This window comes from Procambarus clarkii, chromosome 45, assembly GCF_040958095.1.
Source record: "Procambarus clarkii isolate CNS0578487 chromosome 45, FALCON_Pclarkii_2.0, whole genome shotgun sequence".
In the NCBI taxonomy this organism is placed as follows: domain Eukaryota; kingdom Metazoa; phylum Arthropoda; class Malacostraca; order Decapoda; family Cambaridae; genus Procambarus; species Procambarus clarkii.
Window position 1 is genome coordinate 6,675,106 of NC_091194.1, and position 11,235 is coordinate 6,686,340.

Sequence of the window (11,235 nt, forward strand, 5' to 3'; positions counted from 1 at the left end):
GTGTGTGTGTGTGTGTGTGTTACCCCCCCCCCACTGACCTCACTAGCGATTTTGTTCTGGGTTCGAGGCCTGGCCGGGGAGGATTGACTAGGCACCATGTCCTTAACTATTCATCCCTGTTCACCCAGCAGTAATTGGGTACCTGGTTGTTAACCGATTGTCGGGTCGTGTTCCAGGGGGAGGGGAAACTAGTACATGGTAAGTCTTGGTATGGGAAGGGAAGGCTCGCAGTCTGGTATCAGGAGTCAGTAGTCGTCTGTGTAAGAAAAAAAAAATAAAAATACTAATGTAGTCGTCTTAAGCGAACAAATCCACAAGGGCCGTGACGAGGATTCGAACCTGCGTCCAAGAGCATCCCAGACGCTGCCTTAATCGACTGAGCTACGACTTAAACACTTCTTAGACACGAGTCGTCTTAAATACGACCACAGGGGTGCCTAAGACGACCACAACCCCTCAAGGAGTTGATAGGTTAAAGGCCCAACCCCACACTACTTCACCGGCCTTGTGGCGCAACGGATAACGCGTCTGACTACGGATCAGAAGATTCCAGGTTCGAATCCTGGCAAGGTCGCTCGTGAAAAACTTTTTCCAATATATATTTTACCAAATGTGATAACGACAATAATCTCAGTTCCTTCAGACCTCTCGAGTTTTATTTTCTTTACACAACCCCTGACGAAACTCGTACATCTTTCCTCAATCATGGCGGCTGTGTTTACATTTATTAAAGCATCTACGAGGTTGTTTATACAATACAATACAATTTTATTTAGGTAAGGTACATACATACAATAAATATTTACAAGGATTGTTTGACTTATAGGTATAGCTAGTACATACAATGCCTAAAGCCACTATTATAACATAATAGACTTATAGCACTAATATCCCTGGGTTGTGAATTTGAGCTTGTCAGCTGTTTAATAAATGTAATCAAAGCGGTGATGATTGTTGTAAGATATAGAGGTTTCGTAAGGAGACATCTAAATGTGAGCGAGTCCTGTTATCCGGTTAGATTTATCTGACGGTCGTTTTGGGGAGGTGGGCGCCGGCTTAGCGAGGGCTCAGGGCCGTAGCAAGCCAGGGGGGGGGGGGGAGCTTACGTGACTCCGTACTACGATGTCACATTGTAACGACCTCCTTGATATTACGTTACATCACGTCTCTCCTCCACCCCCCCCCTCACTCACTCAGCACCACATTCCCTCATTTCCCCTCACCACACAGACCTCACTTGACACATCACATTTTCTTATACCTTACCTACCATCACCACTCATATTCTCTCTATTCTCTCTCTCTCTCTCTCTCTCTCTCTCTCTCTCTCTCTCTCTCTCTCTCTCTCTCTCTCTCTCTCTCTCTCTCTCTCTCTCTCCTCAAACCCTCCTATACCCTCCTCACAGCTCCCCTCACCAGTCCTCACTTCCCCACCTCCCCTCACTCCTCACCACCCGACTCTTACAGAGATACTTTACCTCTCCTTTCAAGAGTAATATCTCCCTGTCTTGCTCTCTCTCCTTAAACAATCTCACGTATGAAACCTAACACCAGCCAGCATCAGTGAGTATAATTCACATTCCTAATGGGAGCTTTCCAATTCGAATTGGGTAACGTATCGTATCCACTCCAATTTCGCCTCTCAATAGGTACCAGTACCCTGTGTCTGAGAGTACCACGATTCCGGTACGTATTGAGGCAAATGATATGGTCTGCCTAGCTACCTACCTGTCTGCCTGCCTGCCTACCTGTCTGCCTGTCTGCCTGCCTTCCCCAAGTCCCCCCTATCACCTCAGCGTGTAACTCAAGACGAGACGCGTGGAACAAGCAACAAGGCTTTTTGGCGAAATGTGATCCCTTCGTGTTGAGTCACTGTGACCTGTGTCTCCTCGTCCTCCTGTTCCTGCTGCTCCTGCTCCTGCTCCTGCTCGAGTGTGAGCCCACCACGCAGACCACTGTGCTACAGTGGTGTATATACACATTTATGCAGTGACTTATATATATATATATATATATATATATATATATATATATATATATAATATATATATATATATATATATATATATATATATATATATATATATATTTCACTGTATAAATATTTCACGTTAATAATAATAACTTCAATGGTATATTGTACATAGTAGGAACAATGCATAAATATTTTAAAGATTTATTTCAACATTGTGATGTTGCTAACATTATCACCGGAAGCTAATTAACATAGACATTTATAAACATTTAAAAATGGATACATTTTTAAATGGATAAATGGATTAAAAATGTTAAAATACCGATTGATTTTTTCTTCAAAATGATAAGAAAACAGAAAGTTCAAATTACCTTTAAAACAACACGTTAAAAGTTGAAAACCTTCTTACGAGGTAGAGTGACGTCAAGATCTTACAATGTTGTTAAAAATATGTGAGATCAAACATATTAACACATCCTTCTGACCTTTAAATTCGACCCTCTCTCTCTCCCCCCCCCCAACCCCAAGGATTTAACCCCACAACAGTTGTCTATAACTCCCAGGTACCACCCCCACCCCCCACTCCCTCCCTCCCCCCTTTTTTGTAATGCCTGGGGTGAACCTTGACGTCAAGATCATGTATACACTCATGTAGACGCAGGTATACATAGGGAGGAATCTAGCGTGAAGAACATCTGTGTTGTAGGTATGGAACACGTGTAGAACGAGTCTCAAGCTTATCTACACACACCCTGACACACACACACACACACACACTCATCCACACTCAAACACACACACACACACACACAAACACACACACACATACACACCCTTCACCCACCCACCCTCCTCTCAACTATCAACTAACGCTTCCTTCTTCAGGTGGGTCGCTGGAACTTCATGGTCCGGAAGCAGCAGAAGAGGTTGCTGTCATCGAAGGGGCCGAACCAGGTGGTGGTGGTGGGCTGGTTCTGGTTCAAATAGGGCCTCAGCTGCAGGAGAACGACCAGGAAGGTCGTCACAATCCCCATACACGACACAAAGGTCCTCCCACTCAACCTGTAGGTGGGAAAACCTTCACCTCATGAGCCCCACACACACAAAAATGAAAAATTCTTAAATAATAATATTATTGTATAATTCAATCACAGGAAGATATGTAACAAATAAGGGATATATATTAAGGTTATACAAGGGGATCGAACCTGCGGCCATAGACAAGGGAGACCTCTAAACATGGGCTGGGGCATGTGGATGTCTTAAAAACCTCTCAACAAGGCTGACTGTACTTCTATTTAGGATTCCTTGGAGCTCATCGTGGCTGAGTGGGTAGTGAAGAAAGTCTTTTTCCCATCCCCCTTCTTCTTACTATTATTATTACTATATGAAAGACCTGGGTAAATACTGGATTTTTCATGTTCCCTCTTTGGTGCACTGATTCTTAAAGGGGGATCGAAGTGGTAAGGATATGCCTATTTTCTTCACTATGTCCAAAATGCCCAGCATGAGGTGCCCAAGGTGGGGACGCTGACCTTGAAGTACCCCATGTGAGGACACAGAGGGGTTTGGACTCCATCCTACAGAGGAGATTGTGAAGACCCAAATGCTCCAATCCGCCTATATCAATCCTCATCCCAGCGTCGTTCTTTTGATCCAGCAGGCTCTTCGTGGTTGCTTGGGGCATGGGTCCCGTGTGGTGGGCGGTGAGGGCGTGGAAGGCTGAGGTCCGTCGGCCACACAGGACATCGCGGACGGCTTCCAACACTCCCTCCTGCTGGAAGGTTAAAAAAAAAACTATTGAGATTAACTTGAGGAACGATTTCAAAGGGTACTTCACCATACGAACATCTGGTCCAACAGCCTGGTTGACCCGACCAACTAACCTCGAGGGAGATAGAGTTTATAAGGCAAGGAGATAGAGTTTATAAGGCATTTACACAACCTCTTACGAAACCCGTACATCTTTCCTCAATCATGGCGGCTGTTATCTTGAGGTTATCTTGAGATGATTTCGGGGGTTTTTAGTGTCCCTGCGGCCCGGTCCTCGACCAGGCCTCCACCCCCAGGAAACAGCCCGTGACAGCTGACTAACACCCAGGTACCTGTTTTACTGCTAGGTAACAGGGGCATACTGTGTCCAGAGACTTACCGCCGTCAGGAGTCGGTCTCCGGCCACACAGACGAGGAAGAAGCGGAGGACAACCTCGAGCGTGGAGCCAAGGAGCAGCAGGAAGTAGAGAACACAGCGCTGTTCCAGCTGTACCGACGCCATGCAGAACAGCAAGGTGATCGCCTGCACGAGAAACAGCAGCTGGCGTACGTGCAGCAAGTACGAGAATATCTGTGGACACAGTATACGTGCTTGGAGCCTGTGTTTTATGCGGGTTAGGGCTTATTATCTATGTGTTTATCGTTGGTTTGATGTGTGTGTGTGTGTGTGTGTGTGTGTGTGTGTGTGTAGGGCGGTGTTGTACACATAACAGTCGCCACCAAAGATGAACAATATCTCACTATAACTTCATCAGAACATCTGCTCAGACTAAAATAAACACATGTCGCCACGGGGACACCCAAGCCACGGCCACCCACACCCCGGGGACACCCAAGCCACGGCCACCCACACCACGGGGACACCCAAGCCACGGCCACCCACACCCCGGGGACACCCAAGCCACGGCCACCCACACCACGGGGACACCCAAGCCACGGCCACCCACACCACGGGGACACCCAAGCCACGGCCACCCACACCACGGGGACACCCAAGCCACGGCCACCCACACCACAGGGACACCCAAGCCACGGCCACCCACACCACGGGGACACCCAAGCCACGGCCACCCACACCACGGGGACACCCAAGCCACGGCCACCCACACCACAGGGACACCCAAGCCACGGCCACCCACACCACGGGGACACCCAAGCCACGGCCACCCACACCCCGGGGACACCCAAGCCACGGCCACCCACACCACAGGGACACCCAAGCCACGGCCACCCACACCACGGGGACACCCAAGCCACGGCCACCCACACCACGGGGACACCCAAGCCACGGCCACCCACACCACGGGGACACCCAAGCCACGGCCACCCACACCACGGGGACACCCAAGCCACGGCCACCCACACCACGGGGACACCCAAGCCACAGCTACCCACACCACGGAACACCAATAAAATGAATGACTTATTGAATGACACAATTAGTGCCATCAATCGACAGTGAATGAGTTATACACAATTAATGTCATCAATACACAGTGAATGAGTTATACACAATTAATGTCATCAATACACAGTGAATGAGTTATACACAATTAATGTCATCAATACACAGTGAATGAGTTATACACAATTAATGTCATCAATACACAGTGAATGAGTTATACACAATTAATGTCATCAATACACAGTGAATGAGTTATACACAATTAATGTCATCAATACACAGTGAATGAGTTATACACAATTAATGTCATCAATACACAGTGAATGAGTTATACACAATTAATGTCATCAATACACAGTGAATGAGTTATACACAATTAATGTCATCAATACACAGTGAATGAGTTATACACAATTAATGTCATCAATACACAGTGAATGAGTTATACACAATTAATGTCATCAATACACAGTGTATGAGTTATGAATACACAATGAAATCACGGGATGAGTCTATGAATATTGAGCCATATAACATGAACTCTCCCCCCCCCCCATGGCCTGGGTTCATTAAGCATTTACTCAACCAATTACGAAACCTGTGCATCTTTCCTCCATCATGGCGGCTGTGTTTACATATATTAAGCAGTATATGAGCACCGAAGCACTATATACGAGGTTGTTTATGACAACAATAACTATGGGTTGTGGACTTTACAAGCTCGTTAAATTTTTAATAATTGTAAACACAGTTGCAGTTATTAAGGAAAGATATACAGGATCCAGGTCCTCATCTGCTCCGGCATCATATCCACCTCTTGAGGAGTTCAGACACGCGCGTTCGATCCTATCACACAGCCCCGCGACGTGTATTCCATATGAATACTTACGTCATTGAAAGTATCAAGAAGCTTAAGGAGACGAAGCCAGGAACCGGCCAAGACGCTGGTGTGTGTGGAGGTCCAAAGACCAACTCCTTTGGTCTTGACCTCAACCGCCCTGAGGCCAGCCACTACCACACTCAGGAACGACATCATGTACAGGTCCAGGAGACTCGGGATGAAGGAGGTGTAGAAGATAGGTATCGCCAGGATATACTTGAGTTCCTCGAACCAGAAGAAGGAGAGCTGGTCAAGCGGCAGCATGATATACACGCAAGTGGTATACGTACCAGAGTATGCGAAAGTGGCTAGTATAACGTACAGGAGGGTCGGATTTTTGTCCACTGTGATGCCACTGCCATCCACCTGCGTCAGGAACGCCATGACAGTGTGGGACTTCTTCATCCACACGAGGTAAGTGAAAAAACAGAAACTGACGCTGAAAAAGAACGCCGCCAGCACCATCTGTTGGTCGTAGGACGTCTCCATCACGAAAACGAAATCCAGGATGAACGCTAATTGTAGCGTCACCCCGAGCAGGCTAGCGCACGCGGCCACCACCTTCAGGGGGGACACGCTGTACACGCCGTCCCTCGAACGCGTGACAACGTGAACGCCCACGCAGCTGGCCACTGCAAAGAGCGTCCGGAACGTCTCCATGAAGCTTTCGGCGGCGTCGCGTGGCGGCGGATCTTCCTGCTCGACGGATGATGCTTTCTCATCTCCACCTCTCGGGTCCATGGATGTTCTTGCTGGATGCTGAGATCTCATCGCTTCACAGGATGTATATATATATATATATAAATATATATGTGTATATATATATGTATATTATCCACGCATATATCCAGGTGTTCCTCAGGTATATCTTGCTAGATCAATCAATTAAGACTCCTGATGTCTATTGGGGATAAATATCTATTGAGTAATTTTAGTGTAGCGAAGCCGATAGATCAAGAATACCCACTGAGGAACTGTTTCCAATACTACGGGGGTGCGGGAGGTTCTTGTTGCACTGTTGGTGGGGACATGGGGCTAACTGCCACTTGCAACCCTTGAAGGTGATGGGGTTGGGGGGGGGGGAGGGTTGGAGAGGGGGTTTAGGTGTAATGGGGGGGGGGGGGAGGGAGGGTCATTAACACCTTGATGGGAAAGCTTTCTGTCTTATCTGAAGGGGAGAGGAAAGGGGGGGGGGTTGAGGGGTTGGGGGTCCACCGTTGGTTTTGGTAATGGTTGTTTGCTAAGGTAAGCCGCGAATGGTGGTTCACTTAGTTAAGTTGATATGGTCACTATCTACGACCCGCGCGTGCACACACACACACACACACACACACACACACACACATACACACACACACACACACACACACATCCCCCCTGTGTCATGTGGTGTGTGTTTATAACTAATATACACACATATAGGATATAGGATATCTTGGATTATAACAATAATATAATAATTATTATAGTATTATAGGAACATACAGGGTTGGAACAAGTTAAGAGTGAGACGGGGAGGTGGGTGTCAACACCATCAGTAGTTTGAAAGCGTCGTGTAACGAGGGTTAACTGGTTTGTGGCGAGCTCTTCAAGGTCACGCTCTGTGTTTGTTGCAAGGTGGTCAGCCTCTGTGTGTGTGTTTGTTGCAAGGTGGTCAGCCTCTGTGTGTGTGTGTGTGTTTGTTGCAAGGTGGTCAGCCTCTGTGTGTGTGTGTGTGTGTTTGTTGCAAGGTGGTTAGCCTCTGTGTGTGTGTGTGTTTGTTGCAAGGTGGTCAGCCTCTGTGTGTGTGTGTTTGTTGCAAGGTGGTCAGCCTCTGTGTGTGTGTTTGTTGCAAGGTGGTCAGCCTCTGTGTGTGTGTTTGTTGCAAGGTGGTCAGCCTCTGTGTGTGTGTGTGTTTGTTGCAAGGTGGTCAGCCTCTGTGTATGTGTGTGTTTGTTGCAAGGTGGTCAGCCTCTGTGTGTGTGTGTGTTTGTTGCAAGGTGGTCAGCCTCTGTGTGTGTTTGTTGCAAGGTGGTCAGCCTCTGTGTGTGTGTTTGTTGCAAGGTGGTCAGCCTCTGTGTGTGTGTTTGTTGCAAGGTGGTCAGCCTCTGTGTGTGTGTGTGTGTGTGTTTGTTGCAAGGTGGTCAGCCTCTGTGTGTGTTTTTTGCAAGGTGGTCAGCCTCTGTGTGTGTGTTTGTTGCAAGGTGGTCAGCCTCTGTGTGTGTGTTTGTTGCAAGGTGGTCAGCCTCTGTGTGTGTGTGTGTTTGTTGCAAATGGTCAGCCTCTGTGTGTGGCTGTGTTTGTTGCAAATGGTCAGCCTCTGTGTGTGTGTGTTTGTTGCAAGGTGGTCAGCCTCTGTGTGTGTGTTTGTTGCAAGGTGGTCAGCCTCTATGTGTGTGTGTTTGTTGCAAGGTGGTCAGCCTCTGTGTGTGTGTTTGTTGCAAGGTGGTCAGCCTCTGTGTGTGTGTGTGTTTGTTGCAAGGTGGTCAGCCTCTGTGTGTGAGTGTGTTTGTTGCAAGGTGGTCAGCCTCTGTGTGTGTGTGTTTGTTGCAAGGTGGTCAGCCTCTGTGTGTGTGTGTGTGTTTGTTGCAAGGTGGTCAGCCTCTGTGTGTGTGTGTGTGTGTGTTTGTTGCAAGGTGGTCAGCCTCTGTGTGTGTGTGTGTGTTTGTTGCAAGGTGGTCAGCCTCTGTGTGTGTGTGTGTGTGTGTGTTTGTTGCAAGGTGGTCAGCCTCTGTGTGTGTGTTTGTTGCAAGGTGGTCAGCCTCTGTGTGTGTGTGTTTGTTGCAAGGTGGTCAGCCTCTGTGTGTGTGTTTGTTGCAAGGTGGTCAGCCTCTGTGTGTGTGTTTGTTGCAAGGTGGTCAGCCTCTGTGTGTGTGTTTGTTGCAAGGTGGTCAGCCTCTGTGTGTGTGTTTGTTGCAAGGTGGTCAGCCTCTGTGTGTGTGTGTTTGTTGCAAGGTGGTCAGCCTCTGTGTGTGTGTTTGTTGCAAGGTGGTCAGCCTCTGTGTGTGTGTGTTTGTTGCAAGGTGGTCAGCCTCTGTGTGTGTGTGTTTGTTGCAAGGTGGTCAGCCTCTGTGTGTGTGTGTGTTTGTTGCAAGGTGGTCAGCCTCTGTGTGTGTGTTTGTTGCAAGGTGGTCAGCCTCTGTGTGTGTGTTTGTTGCAAGGTGGTCAGCCTCTGTGTGTGTGTTTGTTGCAAGGTGGTCAGCCTCTGTGTGTGTGTTTGTTGCAAGGTGGTCAGCCTCTGTGTGTGTGTTTGTTGCAAATGGTCAGTCACATTGTCACTGTCAACTGCTACCACCAAGTCATGTACTACGAGCTGCCAATCACTGTTCAACAACCCGAGCACTAACTACCCAACCACCTGATAGTTTACACTGCACAAGACCTCACTACAACACCCTCAATAATACATCCTGTCATACACCATTTTGCCCACTATCAAGAAAATACAATAACAATGAAAGAAAATATATATATATATATATATATATATATATATATATATATATATATATATATATATATATATATATTATATTATATATATATATATAACGATAAGAATGAAAGGAATTTGAAGAATAATGTTAAAAGTGGCATTTAATTAAACATTTATCACTAAAAAATATTACAAATTTTTTGTTTACCAGAAATAAATTGAAAAAATAGTTAACGTTTAAAAAAAAAATATATATATATATATATATAAAATATTGTGACACTATCCCGTCACCAGAACAAGGCCGAAGAAACAAAAATGATTGAATACTTATGAAACACGACCGGGAAAAAACGCCGAAAAATGATCCATTGTTACAAAAAAAAAAAAAAAAAAAATCCACAATAGCGTGGATTGCAACTCTATGACCTGGATGAAGTGGTGGATTACACCTCCCCCCCCCCCTTACCCTCTCTGATACCACAGCAGTGCTCCAGGGGTATGTGGTTTTTTTTTTTAAAGTCTCAGTTGGGTATCAGTTATAGGTACCTCTCCTCTCAGGTTAGTTTCCTATTGAGGGCCACCCATGGTGAGGTAGGAGCAACTGTTTCGCATATTTTAAGTCTGATTTTAAGTTTTACGTCATCCTGGACGTAAGTTCGAACCCTCATCACGGGCCTTGAGGATTTATTGACCTGACTTAATTTGACCTGACGTAATCTGACCTGACCTGACCTGACCTGACCTCGTAGGCCTCGGCTGAAGCCTTCAACGCCTAACCATTTAACTAACAATCTGTTCTAGCCCTCAACGGCAAACGATGGATAGGGAACATGTTGACGTAGGCACATTACTATCCGCCTCTATGCCAGACACCACTCCACTAATGACAGACAGGTACGGTGGATAGGACAGAGCCTATATCTCTTCACGACGGAATGAATGAATTAAGTGCTTTCTTGGAGGTTAGTAATGAATGCTGACGTCTCTGAGACAACCTATCCTTTAGCTATGCTCTCGGCTAGTTCCTTGCTTTACTTCCTAGCCAAATAGCCTTGTCGGAGCGGACGGACTGACAGCTGTGAGAGTGAGAGGGGTGGGGGGTTGGGGGATTGTGGGGGGGGGGGGTTAGGTTGGGGGGGGGAGGGTTCCAGCATCCCAGCATCTTGGTTACCTTCATCTCCAGTAGAGCATTCATCTCTTCCTCTCTCGTCAATCATTCCTTATTTCCTATTCTACCTATCCTTCACTCGTCTCTATCCAAGCGTTATGCCAGAGATTCATCAACCATTTACGAAACCTGTTCATCTTTCCTCAATCATGGCGGCTGTGTTTACATTTATTAAACATCTTATAAGCACGGAAGCACTATATACGAGGTTGTTTATAACAATAATAACCTCGGGTTGTGGGGGGGGGGTTCCTAGCTCGCAAACTGTATAATATGCAAACAAAGCTGATATGATTGAGGAAAGATGTACTGGTTTCGTAACTGGCGGCGTTAATGCTTGATGATTGCTTGATGTCCTGGATTCTGGAAAGGCTTCCAGGACTGTATTGATCCTTAATAAGACATTATTCGGATCAATACAAAGTTACATATAATATTAAATCAAATAACGCCGATTAAAATCCCCAATGGGCAGAGTTTCTTTCACCCTATGCTCCTGTTAGCTAGCAGTAAAATAAGTACCTGGGTGTTAGTCAGCTGTCACGGGCTGCTTCCTGGGGGGTGGAGGCCTGGTCGAGGACCGGGCCGCGGTGACACTAAAGCCCCGAAATCATCT

The 11,235-nt window shown here is 46.6% G+C and overlaps 1 protein-coding gene and 1 non-coding gene across 2 annotated transcripts; one reads left to right on the forward strand and one right to left on the reverse strand.

The window, feature by feature from the left end:
• The first annotated feature begins 501 nt into the window (after positions 1-501).
• Positions 502-574, forward strand: TRNAR-ACG (transfer RNA arginine (anticodon ACG)). Its single transcript has one exon. It is a non-coding gene; the product is annotated as a tRNA-Arg (tRNA).
• Positions 575-2,578: 2,004 nt separating this feature from the next.
• LOC123770200 (uncharacterized) lies at positions 2,579-6,804 on the reverse strand. Its single transcript, XM_045761874.2, has 4 exons — positions 6,043-6,804; positions 4,128-4,319; positions 3,511-3,752; positions 2,579-3,037 (listed from the first exon to the last, which is right to left on the reverse strand). Exons 1-4 carry the CDS (start codon positions 6,802-6,804, stop codon positions 2,857-2,859), a joined length of 1,377 nt encoding a protein of 458 aa, XP_045617830.2. The 3' UTR covers positions 2,579-2,856.
• Positions 6,805-11,235: the final 4,431 nt, after the last annotated feature.

What these genes read in the sequence shown, in the direction of transcription:
- LOC123770200 (XM_045761874.2), bottom strand. Translation starts at nt 6,804, where the DNA reads ATGAGATCTCAGCATCCAGCAAGAACATCCATGGACCCGAGAGGTGGA. An exon ending in GAGACCGACTCCTGACGGCG is followed by an intron (nt 3,753 to 4,127) that starts GTAAGTCTCTGG and finishes TTAACCTTCCAG; the next exon opens with CAGGAGGGAGTGTTGGAAGC. An exon ending in CTCACATGGGGTACTTCAAG is followed by an intron (nt 3,038 to 3,510) that starts GTCAGCGTCCCC and finishes TCCCACCTACAG; the next exon opens with GTTGAGTGGGAGGACCTTTG.